A 23249-nucleotide genomic window follows, 5' to 3' on the forward strand; every position below is an offset into this window, starting at 1 on the left:
GTCAGGACAGTGACGAAGGTTCAATTTTCACATGACTCAGACACTTCTTGGTAAATGACTAAACATAGAGCTGAAAAGTCTGTGGAGAGAAAAAACACACTTCAGAGTGGATTACTTACAATGGATAACTAAACATGGTAAGTGACCTAAATTATATTCCTATGGGACTGTTCGTGTAATTTGATTGAATTTCTAATGTTACAGTTACAGTATACTCTTATCTATGTCGTAATACTGTTTGCTTGTTTTATGCTTGAAGGACTATCCAGTTATTACGCCACAAGTAACACCAGAAAACTATTTGAGTTTATATGAAAAAGAATACTGTGGTTTAAGTCATTTGAAACCTTTGAAGAAATAGCTGCCAGAAAATTCCGATACCTGGATTAATTTATGTCTCTTCTTCCCCAGGCCATGCCCAAAGCTGAAACCTCTCAACTACAGCTATTCTCTAACAGTTTTGTCTCAATTCACAGCCCTCCATGCCAGCGTACAGTTGGAGCCAGGATATCAAGTTAATCTCCAACCTAAGGTTGTGATGGGGAGGAAGACACAACTTGTCTGACAAGGAAAAAAATGCTGTAGCACTCATATCCTTCAATCAGACTGTCCTCGGGCAAAATGTTCCTTCCTGGATGGTCTGTTTGCTGTGTTTTACTGACTCTTCGTGTGTCAGCCTGTGTTTCGGAGATTTCTGAAAAGGACGACCATGAAGTCAATTGCTCACAGGTACGGGAGGGTACACTGCTTGGATACACTAAAGCAAACATTTTGTGTGCTGCAGTACAGTGCACACAGTTTTTTGTTGACAGATTGGTACTGGTGCAGCCTGCTCTGACATTTTAATTTCCCTTTTCACTGATTAACTGTTTCATTCTCAAACATTTAATTAAAAGCAGACAAAGGGTTATAGCCGTCTGTCAGCTTGCCACAATATAGGGCTGTTGTATGTCTACATTAATCACAATGTAGACCCCTGATCAGCAAATATTTATGATACAGATGCCACACATTAAAAATATGTCTTTAAAATATGTTTTTTGGCTTCTTTTAGGGTCTCTTTGATTGCATCAGGAAGAATGTGAGTCCCCTTAGTGAAGCAGAGAATGATGCTGATGTGGATGTCCAAAAGCTGACGGCATATTTCAAGTTCTGCTGCAAGGACAGAGCGCAGTGTGTACTATGTCTGGTGATAGACACAGAGATCAACATCAATCTGAGTAAAACAATGGAGAATGAAGACCACTCTGGTGGTGATGATGAGGATTATAGCGAGGAAACGAGGAATCCAAAAGGTATAAATTAAGGCAACATGCAGCCCACTTATGTTATCACTGCCTTTTAGAGGGCCATATTGGTTGTTTTGTATGTTTAAATCTATTAACCAATCTGTTTATTAGTCTTTACGTTACTACAGACGATCCAAAAGTATACCATCATTTTAAAAATATTTTTCTACCATCCAGGCAGCTATTGGTTTAATTTAATTTCAGTGATGAAATGAAAATCAACTTGATCTTGCTTGTATTAGGCAACCCACCAACTAATTACTTACTAAATGTTCTGTCCAAGTTACATTGTCACGTGGCGCAATTGGTGGAAAAACTAAGTAGAAAACTATTTTCAACAACATCCAAGATTTGACAGTCAGCTTCTGAGGAGCATGTTGTGGGATGTTGTTGGGAAATCGTTACTGGAAGAATCAATGAAGCAAACAGTTGTGAAAAGGATAATGTGAAATTAACAGTAGTTTGTTGTATTTGTATAAATGGTTGCTGCAAATATCCCATGTCATGTTTCCTTGAAAGCACAACAACAATGTAACTTGAAGACCACAGTGGAAATAAAATATCTAATTTTACTGATAATTCAATTTGGACAAATAATAAACTTGCTAAAACTTTTATTGATTTGAATCTAGTGGAGTAAATGAAAACAAGTGGCAGTAAGAACATATGGTATGCTATGGTCAAAATATTGGTAATACAATACAATACGTTACATACAGTAAACTCAGTTCATAGTTAATGGGTTAAAACATTTTAAAAACACTGGCATGGTCATTTAAGCGTGGGAAGTTAGTTTTAAGTGCTGTTCTTACAGCAACATTTTCCATTACTGTTGCAATGAATTCTAAGCCCCACCCTTGTTGTGCTTTCTGTATTGCAACAGCGTCTGTGACAGTGTGTTACAAAGCAGGACCTACCATGCCCACATGCAAGAAGGTGGAGTTTACAGTTAATCACACTGCTTCTAATCGGGATATACAGGCAAAGGTACTGTAGACTCTATGTACTGCAATAAAAAGGCTGTACTGCCAACTTGGATATTGTTTATAGTTGTTTCCAGTCATATTATAATCTTATAAACCAATCTCTTTTATAGATTTCCATGGTGATTACTAAACCAGCTGGGATTACCTTCAGCAGTCATGTGCGGGTTTATTCTAAACCATCATATAGAACCCAAGATGTTGTTGTTCCTTCTCTAAATGAAGGTAAAGTTTTAACTAAAAAGCACCTGTTGAACTCGTAAGCACTCCTACATAAAACACGTCTTGACACATAATGTATTATCTCTCTTTAGTGTGCTCTCAGGAGCTGCAGGAGCGTGTAGAAGAGTGCCATGGTAAATAATCCCAACATGATAGATTAATTGTTTTTCTTCATACCGTTTTGCATCTGTATGGGGAAATAAATCAGGTTTTCTCTTTGCGTTTTCAGTTCCTGAACTGCGCAGTGTAATTAACCGAAAGATGAATCAGGTGGAGCTGCAGTCTGTTGACAGCAATAAGAGCTTCTCCTCTGTGTGTGTCAAGTATGAGAGCAATGGAAGATGTCAGGTCAGTGTTGTATGTTAGTGCCTTATTTTGGTGGCAGTCGCTGTTTTTTGCTTTTGTTGTTGTTGTTTTGGCTTGTTTGTTTTGAAAAATATCAAGTATCCATTTCTCAGGTAAAAGCAGAAACACAACTTCATGCATTCAAAATGACACTTAAGTAAAAGTATTTAGTAACTGTGTAAAGCATATAAAGTAAAAGTGCTCACCATGCAGAGTGCCCCCTTTACATGTTCATATGTTATATTATACATATTGCATTATTATTACTTGTGCATTAATATATAATTAAGCTGTATTTTATGTTGTATTTAATGGAGGTTTCTATATTTTAGTATAGTGAGTAGTTTGATATAGTTGTGCATCTTATAAGTTGATCTTATATATGCAGGGTAAGTAGTAGGTCTCTAATTAATGATTACAGCTATTATTGATTAATGTAAGTGAAAAAAAACTATTGTAGAAACATCAAAATTTCCAAAAGCCCAAGTTCACATACTCTGTTTTTCCAATTCGCAGCCAAAAACCCAGTACCAAAAGTAAAATTATCCATTATGCAGAATGATACAGTCAAGACAAATAATTCTGAAATGGATCATGATCTTGATCACTTTATTGTAATATATCATAATGTATTTGTTGATTATATGTTATACTTATGATCTAAATTCTGAATTCTCAAATTAAGGTTATTGAATAAATAGTAGTGTAGTAAAAATATACAATTTGGACAGTGGTGTTTCCACCGCCTAGTTTCATTGATTTCCAGGTAGCAGGTGTTAAGAATAACTATACAGAAACAACCAATGTTCTCACTGATGGTCTGGTTTGTTTATGTAGATCATGTACAGGCATCAGTGTTATATCGATATTGTTTCATAACCAGTTAAAAACACCCCTTTAGTACTTAAGTAAATGTACTTAGTTACTTTCCACCACTGCTTTCTTGCTCCCATTGATGTGTTAAATGTTACTTTATAGAATTTGGACAGGACGACCATCCCACTGTATTCTGTGACCCACTGCATGTGTTTCCAGGTACGATCACTTCAAACATCATGAGCGCTTATGGTCAACAGTGCTGTATATGGTCCACACAGACCTTTATGAGTGACCTGATTGTGTGTGTGTGTGTGTTTGTGTTTTTAGGTATGGGATGAGAAAAATGAGGGGTTGAGGCGCACTGAAAGCTGTCCCTTCATTAACAGACCGTCTGAAGGTTTCTATCAGTTCTTTCTGGTCTCAGTTTACAAGGTGCACATTACCACTGTATGCTGATATTTCCTATTCGTCTATTCCAGACATCCAAAGGAACCTGTGGCAGAATGTGTCAGTGTCTGTAGGCCAAGGTCAAACAAACGACTACCTCTCAATGCTGTGGTGGAACCTGTCTGCCCCCTGCAGGCTGGAGGGTGAAGTGTGGCCTTGTCACAAAGAGAGCCACTGCAGGGAGATAAAGGACTTTAAACAACAGCTGACAAATGAGACATGGATACAAAACAGAAAGGGAATGTGGGTAAGAAAACTTCAATACTGATCCTACTGCTCATTTGAAGCCTTTTTGTTGTTTTGTTTTAAAACTCCTTAACATCAAATTTACCCTTTTATTTCTATTCTATTTTATAAAAATCTTCTTTTTCCACACAGTCTTACAGTATCATTATATATTCTGTACATATCCTGTATCAGCTTGTTTGAATCCTAAAACCTATATAATGATTTTTATGGTTGCACCATGAAATTGAATGGAAATACTTTTGATGCATTTTGCTAAATTTTTTACACATTTCCCTGAATTTCAAACTGACACATTCAGTATTATTGGAAACTAGAATTAGTTAATTAGTTAATCAAATTAATGTGCTGTGGGTTTGAATAATGCCCCACAGTTTGTAATGACTAACCCAAGATCTATAATTGTGTCCTCTTCAGGAGAAAAATGGGGTGTTTGAAGACATCAACCTTCAGCTCTCACCATGCGTGATGGTAAAGTGTTTGCAACTGTCCTTCTGTGCATCACATATATACAGTATACTTAATGAAGTTGAATACTCATCTGTGTTTATCCATTTTTGCAGGTTAAAGTAAAAGGGATGGCACATGACCTGGGTCCATTCTGTTTTAATAACAGTGAGTTATTAGCACTGGTTGAGGCATGATATATTTTGCTAAAATACAGCACCTGTTTCTTTTTATGAATGGGGTTTTGTTTTGTTCTACTTGCAGCTGACAGGTGGCGCTGGAGCCTGCTGGTTGTTGGTGTTATGCTGCTGATTTGCTTGACTGTGCTTATATTCTATCTCTTTCATGACTTTGTCAAGAGTAAGTGCTATTTATTTTTTTCTTTTTGGTAAAAAATGTTAAATATGTAAGCATACCAGGAGAAACCTATAGAACAAGAAGAAGAGTTTAAAATTTCTCTGCTCTGGAATACTGTACTGTAACCAGCCAATGATACAATATGTGTTGTCCAGCTTGAATGAAGCTTGAATTTCCTCAGGCACTTCCCACAAAGGCCCCTTTCATTTGCTTCAAAGACTAAATCTTGTTTACTAGATCTGAGAATTATTCATAAAGTTGGCACTCTGCATGCATATATTTTACCCACATACAGTTAAAGGAGTCAATTATTTGTGGAACTGAATGGATAAATATCCTATTGTCTCTGGTAATTACTCTTCATTTTCTGACTTTAATAGAATGGGTGTGGAGCTGGCATCATGGCGGATTTGTAAAGAGTAAGTGTTTTCTACTTGTAATGAAAAATGTATAAAGTCATGATGGAACAAACGACTGTCTGATGTTCATCCCCTTGTTTTTCCTCTCTTAAGTTGGAAGAAAGCAACTTCATGTGGTGTTGCTGAGCCCCCCAGATGTGGACGATGGTGTTTCAGAGGCAGTATGTCGGCTCGGCTCCCTGCTCTGTAACCAGGGCTTCAGTGTGTTGGTGGACCAGTGGAGCAGGAAGGAGCAATGCACTCTGGGGCCTCTGCCATGGCTGCACTCCCAGCTGCTGGAGCTGAACAGCCAGGGAGGACGAGTTGTGCTCGTCTTGACCCGCAAAGCCTTGGAAAAAGTTGAGGAATGGTCTCAACAGCACAAAGAGGGTATTAAGACCAAGGGGGAAGACAAGGGTCTCTCTCAGATTGTGTCCCCTTACTCTGACGTGTTCACGGCCTCCCTGTGCATTATACAAGCAGACAAGCAGCTGGGCAGAGCTGGAGAACGTTTTCTATTGGTGAAATTTGACTCCCATGCAGACATTGACAGGAGAGAGCTACCAGAGCTTCTTCAGGGGCTGATGTTATTCCAGATTCCCTCTGAGACCCAGGCTCTCTTGACTGAGCTCACTGTGGGAGGGACAAGGACAGGTTCAGGTGGAAAGACATGGACAGGGTGGAAATGGAGCGCCTCAGAGAGATGGAGAGCAAAGACTAAAGAGGAACCGCACTGTAAATGTGTTGGAGTTCAGAAAACTTTGAGACAAAGCCTTTGAAACTTCCATAAATCTCTTTTTACTGATCAGTATTGTTGCTCTGTGCATATGAAGAACATCAACATTGTGGATGACTTAAACAGAGGACACCATTTAGTGCTGGCTAACAATAATCTATATTGTTGTTCTTGTGAAGAAATGCCACTAACACCAAATCACTAACACCAACAATATGTTAGTCTGTCTCTCAATACTTTCCACCTTCACTTCCCTGTCTGTCTCTGCAAACCTGTTTATTTTTACTGAAGATGTTATACGTTATATGTTTACTGAATGTTAAGATGAATCATTTCCTAAAACCCACAGGGTTTTTGATGTGCCAGTGAACATCTCAGGCCGCAGAACAGGCCTATGTTGAGTGGTATGAAGGACAAGTACAACAGTGTCAGTGTGTGTCTAATGTTGACAACAACAATAACGGTGGTCTATAGCACAGAAGAATAAGATATATCAAGCTTTGGCTACACAGGAAAATCTTGTTAATGATGAATTCATTGTTTTCTTTGGTCTGTTCGTGGGATGATCTGTTGACCATGAGAAAGATTCTGAATGTGACCAGACCAGACTTATCCAACACGTTCAACTCACAATGCGATAGACTAATTATATCCATGTGCATGTCCATGTCTATAAATAAATGTGCTTATTTTTGTACATGGCGGATCTCGGATTGCGATTGGCCAGCTGTCAGTGAAGGGCGGTGCATCCTATTGGTGCAATCGAGCGTCAGTTTAAGGACATGTAGGAGTGCTTGATACACTTTATGATTACATTCCGGTGCGGCGGTGCTATGAGGGTGCTCCCTGCTCCGCCCGCTCGGGATGTATTTGTACTTATAATCAAACACAAAGGAGTCAAGTGCGTCTCGGTCGTTCTCGCTGCATTTAAACTTTACCAAAGACAGTAGAGGAGGTAAGGGAAACCATTAAATCTTTTGTTTTAAGGTCAATTTAAATGTTTGGTGTGTTTTACGCTCTACGTTTACGCACATATCCTCTGCCTCTGTTGGAGAAACTGTTAGAAGTTTAATTTTATCAAACTGTCACTAATGAAACAATGTGCCACACAGTAAACCAGAAGTATAAAGTTGCGAAATGAAAATACTAACCCAGTGTGTCTGAAAATGTGACTTAAGTACAGTAGTTGAGAAAATGTACTTAATACTTTCCCTAGTGCCGCAAACAGTCAGACCCCTCCCCAAATCTCCTCTGAATTCCAAAATAATCAGCGACTGTTTATACATGATGGGATATAAACTAAGCTATATTTTTAGTTTGCCTCAAAGGTGAAACTTTGTTTTAGCCTTCATATAGGTTATTTTGGCAGTAATCTCTTCCTAGTTCTTATTAATCCCATCTTGCAAGCAACATTTAACAAACCTGGATGTGATATTTTAGAGGAGATAAACAACTCTATTTTGTGGGCCTGATGGCACAGATGGGAATGAGGACACTTCACAGGAACCTGCTGCAGGCTGCTTGGCTGTGTTTGTTGGCTGTTCGGGTGAACAGCTGTCCAGATGTCTGCAATAAATGTTCAGGGCCCAAAAATGACCAGTGTGAGGAATGCAAAGCAGGATGGACTCTCCATAACAACACCTGTGTAGGTACTGTGTACAGAGCTTTGTGTGTGAGTCCTGAAATCATCATATACATGTGTGGCATGAGACAAACAGATGAATGACTACATTTATATTTGGATGTTTGTTTTAGACATTGATGAGTGTGGCACCGAGCTGGGTATCTGCCCTGTGAACAGCTACTGCTTCAATACAAGGGGTTCTTTTGAGTGCAGAGGTAAGTGGTTTTGTACTAAAAGAAGTAAAAGAGACAATATTTAGGCTGCTTCTATAGAAATATAAACTGAATAAAAGTGAATGAGTAAATAAACCTAAAAGCGTCAGAAAATAATAAAAAATGGAGGGGTGACTTCAAATCTAAAGATATTTAATTTACACTGATATTAAAGAGAGAGAAGCAACACATCTCTTACATTTGGGAAGCTTAAAGCAGCAATTGAGTAGTAAATAAATTGCAGTTAACAGTTAATCAGGTGTCAAAACGTAATAATACCATCTTCAATTTACATTATAATTTCCCTCAAATTACAGTGTAATTTCGTCAGTATGAATCAGTACATAGCCTCCTGATTACTCTCTCTCCCCGTAGTCTGGTTACTGCATATGAGTAACAGTAAAAGCCTGTAAGCATTTAAGAAAGCAATCAGTACTGATTCAGGAAAATGGTGCTTTGGGGCACTCTGGTGGCAATGTGTGGTGGACGTTAATGGTGGTTAAGAGTTTTGAGAGCTCTATACAGTGAAACAGGTATATGTTTTTTTCCAGAATCACTGTTGGACCTGCCCAGTAGCTACAGTTTTGTACTGAGCCACTGTCTGATTTAATCTGACTGTGTCATATGGAATTTTATATACAGAATTTACAGCAATTGAGACCACAGTCCACTCTGTAAATGAAGAAATTAAATGGTCACTCTTTTCTCAGACTGTGACCCGGCCTGTGTGGGCTGTATGGGTAGCGGACCAGCTCGCTGCAGGAAATGTGCCTCTGGGTACACACTGACAGGCTCCAAGTGTTTGGGTAACTGCACAAAAGAGAATTATTGTTACTTCATTGGCATGCATTCATTGTGTACCTCTGACGAGCAGCTCTAATGTATAAGACTGAGATGAGATTATATCATGTGCCTCTCTTTCTTTTGCTCAGACGTGGATGAATGTAGTGACAGGGTGCTTGCCTGTCACGGTCTGGATGAGATTTGTGTCAACACGGATGGCTCCTTCCGCTGTGACTGTGCCGAAGGGTTCATCCGCACGGACAGCGTTTGTGTGAAGAAGAAGCAGCCTAGTGAGTCTCATCACTCACACAGAAGGATGTTTGCACCCACATTCAAGTAGACACCTAACCTCAATGCAGCCTCTCACATGTCCGTCTCCCTGTGCAGGTGTTCAGGAGAAAGGTCTGTTTGAGGATATCAAGGATGACGAGGTGGAGGTGCTGCAGCAGATGTTCTTTGGGGTGGTGCTTTGTGCTCTGGCCACACTGGCTGCCAAAGGAGATTTGGTGTTCACATCTCTATTCATGGGAGCGGTGGCAGCCATGGCAGGGTACTGGCTTTCTGACAAGGGAGACCGTTTGTTAGACAGCTTCCTGAAGGGACGTTAAAGCTCAAAACCACTTGTCATGTGGCAGATGCACAAATGCATGTACCACTGCTCACCAAGGCCTTATAGAATTACTGTTCAGACAAAGCAGGTCACATGTATTATGGACATTATAAGTCATTGATATGAAAATAGTTTTATGCTCTGAAAGTTGTTGTTATTATATTATTGCCACACTTTTAATATCTACAAAATAAATGATCATGGCAACCTTTTAACAACCACTGAAGCACCATGAAATATTGTTTTATAATAAAACAAAGTTTTGTTACTATGTTTTAAGACAGACTTTATAAAATAGTTAGTGCTAAATGTCAGTGTACAAAGAGTAAATCGACCTACAATAAAAAAAAAAGCCCCTTCTTTCATATTTGAAGTCTTCTTGACACCCAGAGTAAGTGACAAATTAAGTGACAGTTTTAAAAGCTTGTTTCTTCATTTTTTTTATATGGTTGACAAAGGACAATATTTATTTTATTATCAGAATTCTTTCACTACAGTTTTTAGACATCAAACTTTAATATCACAGAGTTGGGCAAAAGCCTGTAGTCAATGTTGAGTGTGCAAGTTTATTCCTCACCTTGTAAATTATAGTCTAAGCTTAATTCAAGGTCCTTTTCCTCTTAAGGCCCTTATATATATATATATATATATATACATATTTCATTATATCCATCAGTGGGTGGAGTTTGCTTTGTTGTCGTGACAGCTGAGCAAACTCCAGTCATTGATGAAGACTTTGAGATGCAGTTGAAAGGGGTTTGTGATACTGATGTCTTGACAAATGCCTGAAAGATGAAAGAAAAAGACTTCCAACGTATTCCAGCTGGAACATTTCCCTGTACTGAGCTGAAAGTGAGTCATCTTGTGCTTTTTTATTATTTTTAAGCAGCTACCTTACTCTTGTGTCTGCAGCCACAAACATACAGTGTAACCAATTGTAGATGTATGGAAGAAGAATTTACAGCTTCATTGAATTTAAACATCTATGTGTACATAAACAATGTATTGGATTTGCCTCTTATAGCCTACTGTATCAGTAATACTGTATTTGCACTCTCTAAATATAAAGCTGCAACATGTACAATGTAGCATTTAGTAACATTTTGAATGCCCCCTTTCTCCACGTGCACATCTATATGTATTAAAACAATTAAATAAATATTTCCAATGTTAACATTTTTCATAATTTTGAAGGGTGATTCTGTTGATATCTGTTAAGTACTATAGCATTACTGAATGTTAAAAAAACGTGACGATTGATGATTTCTTGAATGTATATATGAATATATAATATGTATATGAATGAATGAATTGTACACACACAAAGTGGAACTTAGGTAATATAGAGTCATTAGATAAATTACCCAGTTAGCCACACTATTGCTAGTTTGTTATTCAGTACAGGACTAGATTATATAGTAAATTATTACTTATTTGCAGTATACAACAGTATCATACCATGCATCTACATCATATTAGTACTAGAATATACTGGAATGAACTATTAACTGATTTTAACTTTGAGTAGAAAATTACAAACAGAGACAGAAAGAAAGTCACCTTTATTTGATGGATATAAACAAGCTGGCCAACACTCAATAGTAATATTCTGATACAGCACATACAATAGCAAACTGGGGCACTGAGGACAGCCTCCTAGGTTTAAAAAACAAAAAACAGTACAGAGTATCCATGCTTCATTCAAAACTTTGCCTCAATCTCGCTTTTTTTTTCTCTTGGGTCTTCCTCTGATAAAGTGTTTTTTTTAAATAGATTTTTCTCTTGTGCAATCATAACACACACATACAGACACGCAAACACACCCATACCCATAAAAGCAGCTATGCATACACGCACACACAGGCACACACGCACGTCTCTCTTTTGTGAATTACGTTTACACAAGCAACCCCAAAAACATGCTGCACTCTCACAAAACTGCACAGGCTGTCTACTAATGGGACACAGTAAGTGAGACACACGTCACTCTCAAACACAACATCACACCGTCACAATGCATGATGCAGATGCAATTAATGAGTGAGGAATGATGCTTCATGGGAGATTAGCTCACGTTCACACAAGTAATCATTCAGCATGCTGGACACTCACATTGAACTTGTTCCTAGGTTTTTACTGTACAGCTCAAAACATTTACTTATACAAATAGTACAGTCTCAAACTGGCATATTCAATAAGCTGAAACAATAGAAAAAATAAAGCTAACTTAAATAAAAAAATGAATAATAAAAAAGTAAACACAATATTTGTTCTGTCAAACAAAAATGTTTCTGGCATTGGTCACAGTGATTTGTTTAATCCAAAGTTTTCAGCAAAATACAATAAAAGAAAAACAACCTGTATACAACAATAAAGTGAAAATGTATGTTAGGCTTTTCATACTTTTTTTTGAAGGCCTTTGAAAATTACTGGTGAATCTACAGGCCTTTCAACTCAAGTCTTTCTATACGGCTGCTTCTAGGCACAGATGCAGACTTGACTTTTTGACTCCACCTCACGGTGTGTGCGATGTCAGCCATTCACAACCAGGATTAGTCTTAAGTCTAAGCCCAGGAAACCAGCCTCAGCCTCTAAGCCTCTGTGTCTTCTAAACCTTTTTGACACAACGGTTGAGAAATCGCTCTGCATAGAGAACAGGAGATCATCCTTACATCATCACTTTCAGTTGGCACATTATGTAAAAATCAGCATGCATGGGCACAATTGAAATGTTTCATGTTTTCTACCATGTTAATTATATATGGTATTTCATGGTAGGAGAACCCCCCTACTTCAAGTATTCAGTAGATAAGGACCTGAAAATGGAGGATTCGTACTCCGCCCCCCTGATGGTGAAGTGAGAGGATTTTTAGCTCCTCTGTCTGTTTGCATTGTCTTCCCTTAAAAAAAATAAATAAATAAATAAAATCCAAATCAGGACCTTTCTTGTAACATTTGTAAACACAAACACCAACGTTTCACTCAATCTGTTGATTCTTGGTCAGCGGCAGGAGCTGCGAAGGTTCATGTGTGAAGCAGACACATAAAAGACGATGCGTGAATCACCTCGGTTTGTGGAGGATGGGGGGATGAAAAGACATTTATATACAACAATCAACACTTGGCCATACAAGGGAGACACACAGGCACCATGAGGGGAGGGAGAGGAAGTGGGGATAGTAACAGTCTAATTCAACTTTCCACTATACTGTAACGATGTGTGTTGGTTTTTCTACTTAATCAGCTGTCACGGTCACATATGTCACCACTTCTGTTCACAAGACAACGACGACAACAAACACGTGAAAGAAATGCATCCCGACAGAGTCACTCAAACCTCCACTTGGATGTTAATAGTGATAGTCCTCACTCACAAGTGCAAGTTACTGACTGCTGAGTGCAGCAGACATAATCTCGTTGCTACTTATGTGAGCTGCAAAATTCAAGACAAGTCTTTGTTTTTTTGTTCCAAGTTGTCACCACAAGCCAAGTGGTCTTCAACTGAATGTTTTCACATTAAGTAAGGAATGTAATAATGTCATCTTTTCTAGACTTCTAGATAGATTTGGATACACGTCTCTATTTCCCATAAACTAAAGCTCTTTTTTCTGGGCTGTCCTGTGTTTTCAGACAGGGAATGTTACTTGCTGCTGAGGGGTTTTCTCGCAATGTACAAATCAGAGGAAAATCACACCACTCAACACTCTAAATAAGACATCTCTCTGACCTCCAGCCAGTTAGAAAAATAACCATGAAGAAAAAACATATATTATCTTGTCAGTTTGAAACGATTTTCTGACCACGTATAGACACACTCTATAGATTTCTCTCTATATGTATAATATATGCATATCTATCATATATGTGTACAGTTTTTACGAGGCACAGGCCATCTTGTTGAGAAGGAGAAAACAAGTCACTATGTTTGGGGAGGTCACACAGGCTACTGCTGGAAGAGGAGAATTACAAGGGAGAGGGGAGCAGGAGCATACTGTAGGTCGGAGACTGGGGTGTCAGTGGTACAAATAGACCTGCAGGGAAAACATCTACTGAACATTGCGTCCACTTCATAGTCTATTATGGTATTTATAGTAGCAGTATTCATTCAGGTAAATCACCTCTGTGTGGGTCGTAAAGTGATTGTGGCTAACAAAGCCCCCAAGGTCAAATCGTATGTACAAAGCAGCCTTTTACAGCTGTTTATGAAGCCCATAGTGGGATCAAGTCCCTCTATTGTAAAAGGACTAAAAGATGCTCTTGACCAGGTCTTCTGACACCATGTAGTTTGAGCACCAGCAGAAGCACCATTAGTAAAAATTCCTGCAACACAGAGGTGCATAGGTGCATAGTCTCAGAACCTCAAAATAATCTGACTGATGAATATTTTCTGACCACTCTCTTGGCCGCTTTGATTGGATGGTTAATTACACTTTGATAAATTTCAGTAAGGATGGGGAAATAAAAATTCATTCACTCTACGTTGACACCTGCATAGATTGATTATTTTTTTGATTACTTAAAATGAGGTAACATGAAGAGAAACATCGATGGCAGCCACAGCCTTAAGGCTAAAACACGCCCAAGAACTGGAGGGCCCTGCTCATGCAGCGAAGGAAACCCCCGATGCTGCAGGCAAGGCTAAAGGCGTACTATCGGTAAACTCTAAGCTCTTCCTTTTGCAAAAAAATAAATAAATAGATTTACTGAAATCTGGTGTGTGGAACATGCAAGTGAAGGGCCACTACATCACTTTTAGAAATGCTGAACACAAGCTTCTCTAAAAATGAGTGGTGGGTGGGGTATGTATAAAGGTAAAAAAAGAGGTCACTGTGTGCCACAAAGGGTAAAATAGCTCATTGACACAATCAGATGATTAAAACAACAGAAGAGACTCGCACTGAGTCACATTGAGGATAATGACAGCCAGGTAGAGGGGTCAGATGTCACCAGGTGGGTCAGCAGGGCAGTGAGGATCAGGAAACCATGACAGAGTCCGGTAGGGGAGCCAACCAGAGCCAGAGGAGACAGTCAGGCAGGTGAAGCAGACAGCAAGACAACCATGATCTTGAATCAATCAAAGGAAGAAGCATGGAGAACAAATACTGGGCTGGCAGACAGTCATGAGATCTCTGCTGGGAGAATCAAGAGGGCGTTGTTGGCCTGAAGAGGTGCAGCGTCCCGACAGGTGACAGACAGGTGAGGTGACCTCTGGTGAAGGGCTGCCATGTTGATCACATGACCTGTCCAAGCAAAGAATCTGACAACGAGCACATCTGTCTCTCCATGGGCAACAACATCTGTCTCTTTCCTTCCAGTTCAGTCGCGTATCTGTGATCCTTTATGGAGGAAGTTGATGACATCTGCTCCTGTTCACACAAAGAAGAGGTCCCAGGTCACCTTGAGTAGAAAATGGAGAAGAACATAGTGTAATTTGGAGTTTGATCTTTTGTTTTTAATCACTGAATACAGTTTGTGTGCTATCATACATTAAGTATGTGTGAACAGTGTGAAATCACCTGCTCAGATATCAGTCTCCCTGCATGACCTGCACACCTGAGTGCTCCCTCCTCTTCCCCGGAAAATAAACAAATGTCCCATTGCTGAGTGTCGATTGAGTGGAGGTAAGAAATGTTTGGTCGGGTAGTGTTTCAACATCATGGCATGGCTGTGCTCCTCCAGTAGTGACTTAATCATCTGAATGTGAGAAATAACGAAATACAAAAACCCAGACGTCATGTAGCTGTTTTGTAATAAAATACTGCAGACAATGCAGTCAGAGAGGAAATTGAGAAACATAAAGTTGGAAATTTGAAATATATCTCACCCCTCAAAACAACATTAGAGCTTTGGTTGTCACAGCAAGGATTATGCCCAAATGCCCTCGTCGTCATCCTGTTTTTGGTAGCGATATACATGAAGGGAAGAAAATAAGACAGAAACTGGAGTAACTGCTGATCAAGAAACACCACTGAAATAGAAGGCAGTGTCATAAGAAAAAAAAGCACGTTTAAAAGTAAGAGTAAGCATCAGAGAATTTGTTAATCTGCTAAGTAGTTACAGTATTGCGTTTGGCAAAGGTTTTACAGGGCTATACTTTAAATTGAGTGGATTTGCATCTTCACGAGAAAGGTTTTTCCCTAAGTGAGTACGGTGGCAACTTGGCACCTTTTACCTTTTATGATTTGTTTCTCAACATAAAAATTGAAGAAATAAGCAAAAAACATTTAAATTACAATATTAGAAACCCTGTTAAATGAGAAGTCACAGAAGGCCTTTGTCCTAGTAATACAACACGCAATCACTAGAGTTTTACACAGCATTCAGAGCCGAAGCTAGCTTTTTGCTTTTACTATTGTTATCTTCTGTACATGGCAAAACACATTACTGTGCTATAATTGTACAGTGGCTGGTTTAACTATATTTCAGTTGCAAGCTGTAGATGTTAATGGTGTTCAAGTGATCGGTGACACCAATGACATGGGAGACATCTGACCTGGTCCGGGGCGGGGCGGTGACCACCATGTGGGGGTCCTCGGGCTGGTCCTCCACGATGATGGGGTGACGGGTGACGTGGATGCTGGGTGTGGTGCGGGTGCTGCGGGTGCTGTGGATGCTGAGGGTGTTGAGGATGCTGGGGATGTGGATGTTGAGGGTGGGGTCCTTGTTGGGGAGGGCCGTGCGGGTGCTGAGGGTGAGGGTGCTGCGGAGGGGGATGTCCGTGTGGGTGCTGTGGAGGATGCTGTGGGTGCTGTTGGTGAGGGTGTTGGGGCTGTTGGGGGCGTGGGTGCTGTTGGTGTTGGGGAGCTGGCTGGGGGTGCTGCTGGGGGTGCTGCTGGGTGCTGCTGCGGGTGCTGTGGGTGAGGAGGGTGAGGGTACTGGGGTTGTGGCTGCTGTGGGTGTGGGTGCTGTGGGGGCACCTGTGGGTGCTGCGGGTGCTGTGGGTGCTGTGGATGCTGCGGATGCAGGGCGTGTGGATATGGAGTCTGCTGGGTGTGAGGAGCGTGAGGGTACTGGGGCTGGGACTGAGGCTGAGCGTGCGGGGGCTGAGGCTGGGGGTGGTGAGGACCGTGTGGATGATATTGCTCGTCTTCATAGTTGTCGGCTATCAGCTTCATTCTGCTTTGTGTCTGCAGAGAAAGGCAACTGGTTAGTGCATGATGAACTGCGGCTGTTAACAAGAGTATTATTCCCTTACGATGAGCATTATGACCGGACAAAGCACATATTTTCAGCATATGTGGGTGGACATAAAAACAGGAACACCTTACAGTGTAATACAATCCAGCACAATAACCATGCAACCAACACTTATACATGTCCTTTATTTCAGACTTCACACTGTGTCAGCTGATTCATCTCTGGAGTCATTTTTAAGGTCATTGTGATTTTGTCAATCAAAAGTTCAAAATGTTTGGAAGTACGCTCATTCGCTGTCTTACCAAGTTAGATAAGAGGATTGATTTGTACTCTAAATTTGAAGTCATGATTAGTTTTGCTTAGCATAAAAAACGTCCCAGCACCTTTTAAAGTTCACTAACATTTATATTCGTACAAAAACTGTAAAAATAACAGTTTTTGGTTAAGGGGAGTTACGCACTATTTCTGGGCTGGGTTCAGTGACTTCCTGGAGGTTCCACTGTTTGCACGGGGACTCCAGTTATTCCAGCCATGCTAAGATAACTATATCCTGGCTTTATCTTAATATTTTTTTTTTACTTCATATTTATGCAATTCTGTCACTGCCTAAATTCCTGGTAACTCATACCAGAGCTACAGACCTGGAGAATTTGTTGAACTCAAGTAAAAAAAATGACTTGAGACTTCACTTGGACTTGACTGCTGTAAGACTTTACTTACTTGAGACTTGACTCCTTGAAGACCTGACATGACTTGAGGCTTGAAAGCAAAAACATTTAAGACTCAAGTTTTGACCTGGTAAACACACCTTGAATATTCACATTATCAGGCCTATGCATTGAATGGATTGACCTCAGCTATGCAAATGAACACAGCTTTGATAGAAAATATCAAAGCTGTAATGAAATGTCATGTTAACGGCCAGAAAAGAGTTGCAACTGAATTGCAATTTGCTAATGAAAACTTGGACCTGAGTGGAATGACTCGCCCAAAAAATACATAAAAATAACTCAAATACGCGAAATGAGACGCCGCATTTTGAATAAACTAGCAAAGAGGATCAGTGGCCATGTGTGTGTACCACTCCCTGTAGATGAAATGGAAGAAATGGCTAGTTGCCTTGTGCAGTTTTATTATTCATTTTGATTAATGTTGCCTTGGCAACCAGCTACAGTGCAGACAGAATTTTCCTTGACATTGTGCTGCAGTACTAACATGTTGTTTGAGCTGGTGCATCAGTTTGTCCCGATCCCTCTTGAGGGCCAGCACCTCCTCCTGGGTCTTCTTTTTATTGGAGGCAGACAGTTCCAGCAGTGCAATATTAGCATCTTTCTCACTGATGGCTGCCAGCAGAGCTTGTTGCCTGAAGAAGAAAAACAACATTATAGCATCAGCACTTATATTCTATAAAAAAAGAAAGAACATTAAATGAATGGTGTATAGAAGAGCCATTCCATGAAGCGCTTTTAACTAGAACAATGTCAATTGAACATCGTCAATCGAATCATCGTCAAGTCAGTCAAAATCTGATCGTTTTGTTCTCCTCTAAAGGATGGCATAAAATTAGTTATACAATTATTTGTCATGCTCACTTCTTACTGTAATGGAATAGCTCCATATTTTAGGAAATATACGTATTTGCATAGTTCAATGAGAAGATTGATTCCAATCTCATATCTGTCTGTTAAATACGAAGCTACAGCCAGCAGTCAGTTAGCTTAGCTTAGCATAAAGACTAGATACAGTGGGAAGCAGCTGGTTTGTTTAATCTATATAACTATAAGTGTAAAAAAGACAAGTTGTGGCTTTATGGGGAGTTGTGTTTATGTTTATGTGCAGGTCTATTTCTCGGCCAGTCACAGTAACTTCCAAGAGTTTCATTACATTTGTACAAAATATCCTCTGAGAATAGACTGATCAGATAAATAACGAACCAATAAGTAAATGAATCCTGAAGTGTGTGGATAGTTTGTCTGACTACGTTTCAAAACAAGAAATGACGCCTTAGCCAGAAACACATAAAAAAAAAGACACTGAGGGCTGTCTTTGTGAGGCTGACATCAAATGTCACGGTGGCACTAACTTCATCTCCAGGATCTCCTCCAGCTGCTTCCTGCGCTCTTGTCTCATGTTTGTGAGGTGTGTGTCCCTCTCCTGCAGTGACTGCTGTGTCGAGGAGAGACGCTGCTTGGTTGAATCCAGCTCCTGTCTTGTCCGTTCCAGCGTGTTCATCAGCTCTTCCAGCTGATTGTATACATTGTATAGAAACACACGCCAAATGTATAAATAAGACACACAGACACATGTTTAATTAGTTCCGTATTATATCTATTATATCGTCACTTGTAAATACACTCTAAAATGAATGTAGTCTAATGTAACAGTCCTACAATAAATCCTACATGAAGGTTATAATGTTCACATTTTGATGAAACTTAACTGTATGATTTGGAGGATGTTGTTTCTGTATTAGAATACACAGAGATGTGTTTCTGTTATGTAGCCTACCCTCATTGATATAAATTGGGTGGACAAAATAACAGAGACACTTGTTAATGCAACACAATAGATGCACATAACTAACTGGCAACTGAGTGTATTTATCAAGAGTAAATCCGCACCTTTAAGTGGTGGCCACTGTCCATGGAACCGTCCTTACGAGAGTCTTGTCCTAAGCCTTTCTTTTCCCCTTGTGGTCCCAGTTTGATGTTCGGACCCTTCTTAGTCTGGTCTTTGCCTCCTTGTCTGTAAAGTCACATAAATGTAAGACCTTTTCCACACCAATAATTTTTCTGAATCCTATTCTGTAGTTACTGTACCATTTATTTATTAGGAAATGCAAAATACATTGTTAGTAATAGTGTTATATAAAAAGTAGGTAGATGTGTGAGTAGGGTACCATATATACCCATATATCAAACAAAAAACATGAAACACAAACAAGTAGAACAAGTCAGGGGCATTTTGAATGAATCTTGATTCAAAATGGTACCAATCATGAGACTGCAACAAGACATGAGCATCACAGATGAACTGATAGTTTCATGTTAACATGACACTGTTGAGATGACTCACAGATTAAAGCACCAGAGTTAGGATGGATATAGGTAGAGATGGGTGCGCAATGGAGGGGGGGCATTACCTACCTGGGAGCTAGACTGCAGATGGGGAAAGGAAAAGATAGAAGAGAAAGGGATGGCACGACAAGTAGAGGAGACATTGGAAGCAGGAGACGAGAGCACACAAAGGAAAAGTTAAAAAAAAAAAAGAGACATTAGAACCAGAACATAAAGAAACAACCACAAGAAAAAATATAGAGGACCCAGAGGAGATTACAGTGTGTTCATTGTCAAACAACATGGGAGATTAGAAAGGCGCCTGTGACAGCCGCTGCTCTGCAGCCTGACACAGCTAATGCAGGATGCACCTTCTCTGATAACATGGAACCATGTGCATCTGCTGCCAAGCCTGGGAGTGGCAGACATGCAGTCAGACAGGCAAAAAAATCAGCCGGGCAAAAGAAGAGGGGAGGAGGATAGGTCTGAGTGCCGAGCAAAAGGAGGGAAAGCCAACAGTGGTTTGACCAGAGAAGGAGTGACATAGTAAGAGAATCAGTTATGGATGCAGGGTTGTTCAGACAGAAGACACCCGACTGAATTGACACACTTCGGGACCGAGGGTTCAGTCCAGACCCTACCTACTACAGCACCTCACTTACTGAGCGCGTGTAGACCTGGAGCACAGCAGCTCTATTCATGCAGGCCACTAGGCTGATCATTTCCCTTAGTACCTGGTAGATCAAGCTAGGCAGGGCGGGGTGGGGCAGGTTAGGAGGGAGAGCAGGAAGGTGGACACCGGGAAAGATCACTAGAAGAGAGAGGGGCTGTCGGGTGATGTTACTGGGACGATTTGAAGAGCGAGGGTGACTGAGAGTTATGGAGGGGGAGGGTGACGTAAGGTGAAGTGGGCAGATGGGTGGATGGAATGAGCAGGGGAAGCGTGCTCATGGCAGGAGGAGGCCTCAGCTCTAAGAACAGAAACTTCCTACATAAGCTACAACAAACAGCCAACACCACAAAAAGACACAAAAAAGTCTATGTGTGTGTGTCTGCAAGTATGTGTGCATATATAGATATTTCAAAAAAGGGACACAGAGGGACAAAAAGTACAGTATAGTTAACTAAAATGGATGAAAGAAGCAAGAGCAGTTGGGGAAATCACACCAAGTTCTAAACACTCTAATAAGACTGCTAATAATACAAAATATAGTAGAGTATTTACAATATTACTTAGCTGTTACATTTTATACTGTAAATTGTGAAATTTACTAGTTTGATGAATCCTTGGTGCGATTGGTTTTACCATGCATCATTACAGAAACAGGCCACAACAGGAATGCCAGTAGCACACAATATATGACCACAAGGGCATATATTGCAAAGTAAAGACCTGAGATTATGTACTTATAAGTTGACTGAGGTACAAACCTTTAGGGTTTGTACTTCATATTGACTTTTATTATATGACGTGGTAATTTAATTTGCTGATTTGTAATTGTAGTGATTTGTCAGGAAGCAAAGTGTTAGTTGACTTATTTCTCTACTCTGATAGATAGCTGTTAATGCTGGTTGCCACATGCAGTTTGAAATACCGAACATGCAGCATAAACTTTCACACACGCTCGCACACACAGACTGATCAAACACAGCACATACACGTACAGTTAACCACAAAGCAAGCACATGCTAAAGAAATAAAATTAAACATTGATCCAGAGATCTTTGTATCATGTGCACGGCAACAGCAATAACACCACAGACTAAAAACAGAGCCCGTCACTGTGATACAAAGATCTGTGAATCCTCCATACAGCAGGCAGACCCAGGCACACAGGTGAAACCAGATGCAGTTGCAGCAGTCGCAGTCGGAGACCACGCAGCCGAGCTGAAGTGCCAGGGCAGAGCACTCACTTTCCCAGGAAATCCCACACCATGCCCCCTATCTGCTGGGGAGCAGCGGACACAGAAGGGAGCGGGTCAGGGGGAGCTCTGCCACCGGGACGAGGGGTGGGGCGTGGGGCAGAGGAAGGGGGGCTGGTGTCAGGATGGGGCACAACAGAGAAAGAGTCGTGTGGGAGATGAAAAAGAGATTTTAAAAACAGAACCGGATTTGAGAAAAAAAAGGAGGTTCAAGGTTGAATCGAAAGTGATCAATGGCAGAAGGTGAAGAGAGGGACAGGTGGGCATGAAACGGAAGATAGAAAGAGGAACGGGACAGAAAAAAGTGGGTAAAGATGGTAAAAAAAGGACAAGAACACTCAATTAATCAAACACCACTAACAAATTATGAAATGGCCCCTATTACTAACTTGGAAGGAAGAATACAACTGGTTTTAACACTTAAGGGGTGGAACTGGGACTCTATAAGTGGCAGGGGAGAACAAACTGTGTGTGGTTCTCATGCAGTCCAACCAATCTTTGTCTTAGTCTCATCAGTTTAAATTCCTGTCCAGGTGAATGTTGTCCTGTCTCCTCCATCAGCCAAACCAAAGCCAAAAACAGCTTCCAGTGCAGAGACTCTGGACCATGTGCCGCACTGAGAGGTGAGCCAAGAGCTGATGAGGCCACCAGCTTTATTTATGTGGTTCATTAACTAAAATCAGTTTTACCTCCATTAACGGGGTGACTGAGTGTCACAACTTTACACACAACCTTCTGGTGTATCTCAACATGCAGCTGCAACTACTGTCCACTGAAAACTGTATTTCTGAGTGTATTATACATGACCTAGACTGGATCCAGTGCAGTACACTGTGCTGACACACACTCATTAATTCACACTTGTACAAAACAACAGGAAAATGACAGCACATGTATACAAATGCACACACTCATTTGAAAACACGGAGAACACAGTACAGGGCATGTTTAAGTTAACAGAGCACAAGTGGCTGTATTGTTGGGGACGATAACATTAAAGGGTGGGTTCACCCAAATTACAAAATAACATATTTTGGAAGGGAATGGGATTTTGTTTTTCACAGAAAAGCAGAAATTCAGAGACCAAATTTCAAAACATCAGTATTTTTACCCCTTAAAGAACATACCTTTTTGATGGCTTAATATATTAATTATATATGGACATGTAACAATAGGAAGAAGAGAATAAAAAGAATTGTAGAAACAAATACAAAACCATTTGTTTTTGTGTGTGGGCCTCTTTGCTGTATTTTGTTATATATTGTATGTTGATATGTATATTTTATATATTTGTATTATATACAAATCTAGTTTAAATGTACATGCCGTAAGTCAAATAATGTAATGTAATAATGTAACAATTTTGCTGAAATTGCATATAAATATACTAGTAACTATAATAATAGTGGACAATATTTCAGAAGTGCGAACAAGTCATTGCTTTGCACTCAAGTCCCAAGTCCTAAACATTGAGTTTTGAGTCCTAGACAAGTCAAAACACACTCGACACCGGCATTTTAACAACAGAAATTTGAAATTTTTATTTATTTGTTAAAAACAACTTGGTTAAAACAAATGTCACTCGACTTGATCATAAAAAAACTAGAGCCGACAT

General features: G+C 40.1%; 3 protein-coding genes across 3 annotated transcripts in view; 2 read left to right on the forward strand and 1 right to left on the reverse strand.

The window, feature by feature from the left end:
• On the forward strand, positions 1–6986 carry il17rc (interleukin 17 receptor C). The gene is made up of 15 exons (XM_035662165.1): positions 1–137; positions 477–729; positions 1055–1295; positions 2173–2276; positions 2386–2497; positions 2587–2628; positions 2724–2842; positions 3818–3874; positions 3986–4055; positions 4138–4352; positions 4769–4822; positions 4915–4966; positions 5063–5158; positions 5536–5574; positions 5668–6986. Exons 2-15 carry the CDS (start codon positions 622–624, stop codon positions 6330–6332), a joined length of 1974 nt encoding a protein of 657 aa, XP_035518058.1. The 5' UTR covers positions 1–137; positions 477–621; the 3' UTR covers positions 6333–6986.
• Positions 6987–7110: 124 nt separating this feature from the next.
• LOC118328424 (protein disulfide isomerase Creld1) lies at positions 7111–10692 on the forward strand. Its single transcript, XM_035662166.1, has 6 exons — positions 7111–7244; positions 7770–7938; positions 8045–8128; positions 8836–8931; positions 9058–9198; positions 9296–10692. The coding sequence occupies exons 2-6, from the start codon at positions 7770–7772 to the stop codon at positions 9514–9516; spliced, it is 711 nt and encodes a 236-aa protein (XP_035518059.1). The 5' UTR covers positions 7111–7244; the 3' UTR covers positions 9517–10692.
• Positions 10693–11084: 392 nt separating this feature from the next.
• The window catches only part of erc2 (ELKS/RAB6-interacting/CAST family member 2), a 41751-nt gene continuing 29586 nt past the window's right edge, over positions 11085–23249 (reverse strand). The window contains exons 12-19 of the mRNA XM_035661094.1: positions 19277–19400; positions 18739–18899; positions 17871–18018; positions 16362–16645; positions 16012–16321; positions 15343–15410; positions 15035–15212; positions 11085–14915 (exon numbers count right to left, since the gene is read on the reverse strand). Of these exons, the coding sequence (XP_035516987.1) occupies positions 15384–15410; positions 16012–16321; positions 16362–16645; positions 17871–18018; positions 18739–18899; positions 19277–19400 (1054 nt within the window). The 3' untranslated portion in view covers positions 11085–14915; positions 15035–15212; positions 15343–15383. The remainder of the gene's footprint in view (positions 14916–15034; positions 15213–15342; positions 15411–16011; positions 16322–16361; positions 16646–17870; positions 18019–18738; positions 18900–19276; positions 19401–23249) is intronic.

Source organism: Morone saxatilis, unplaced genomic scaffold (assembly GCF_004916995.1).
Source record: "Morone saxatilis isolate NCDOM2014 unplaced genomic scaffold, NCSU_SB_2.0 Contig18, whole genome shotgun sequence".
NCBI classification, from domain to species: Eukaryota; Metazoa; Chordata; class Actinopteri; family Moronidae; genus Morone; species Morone saxatilis.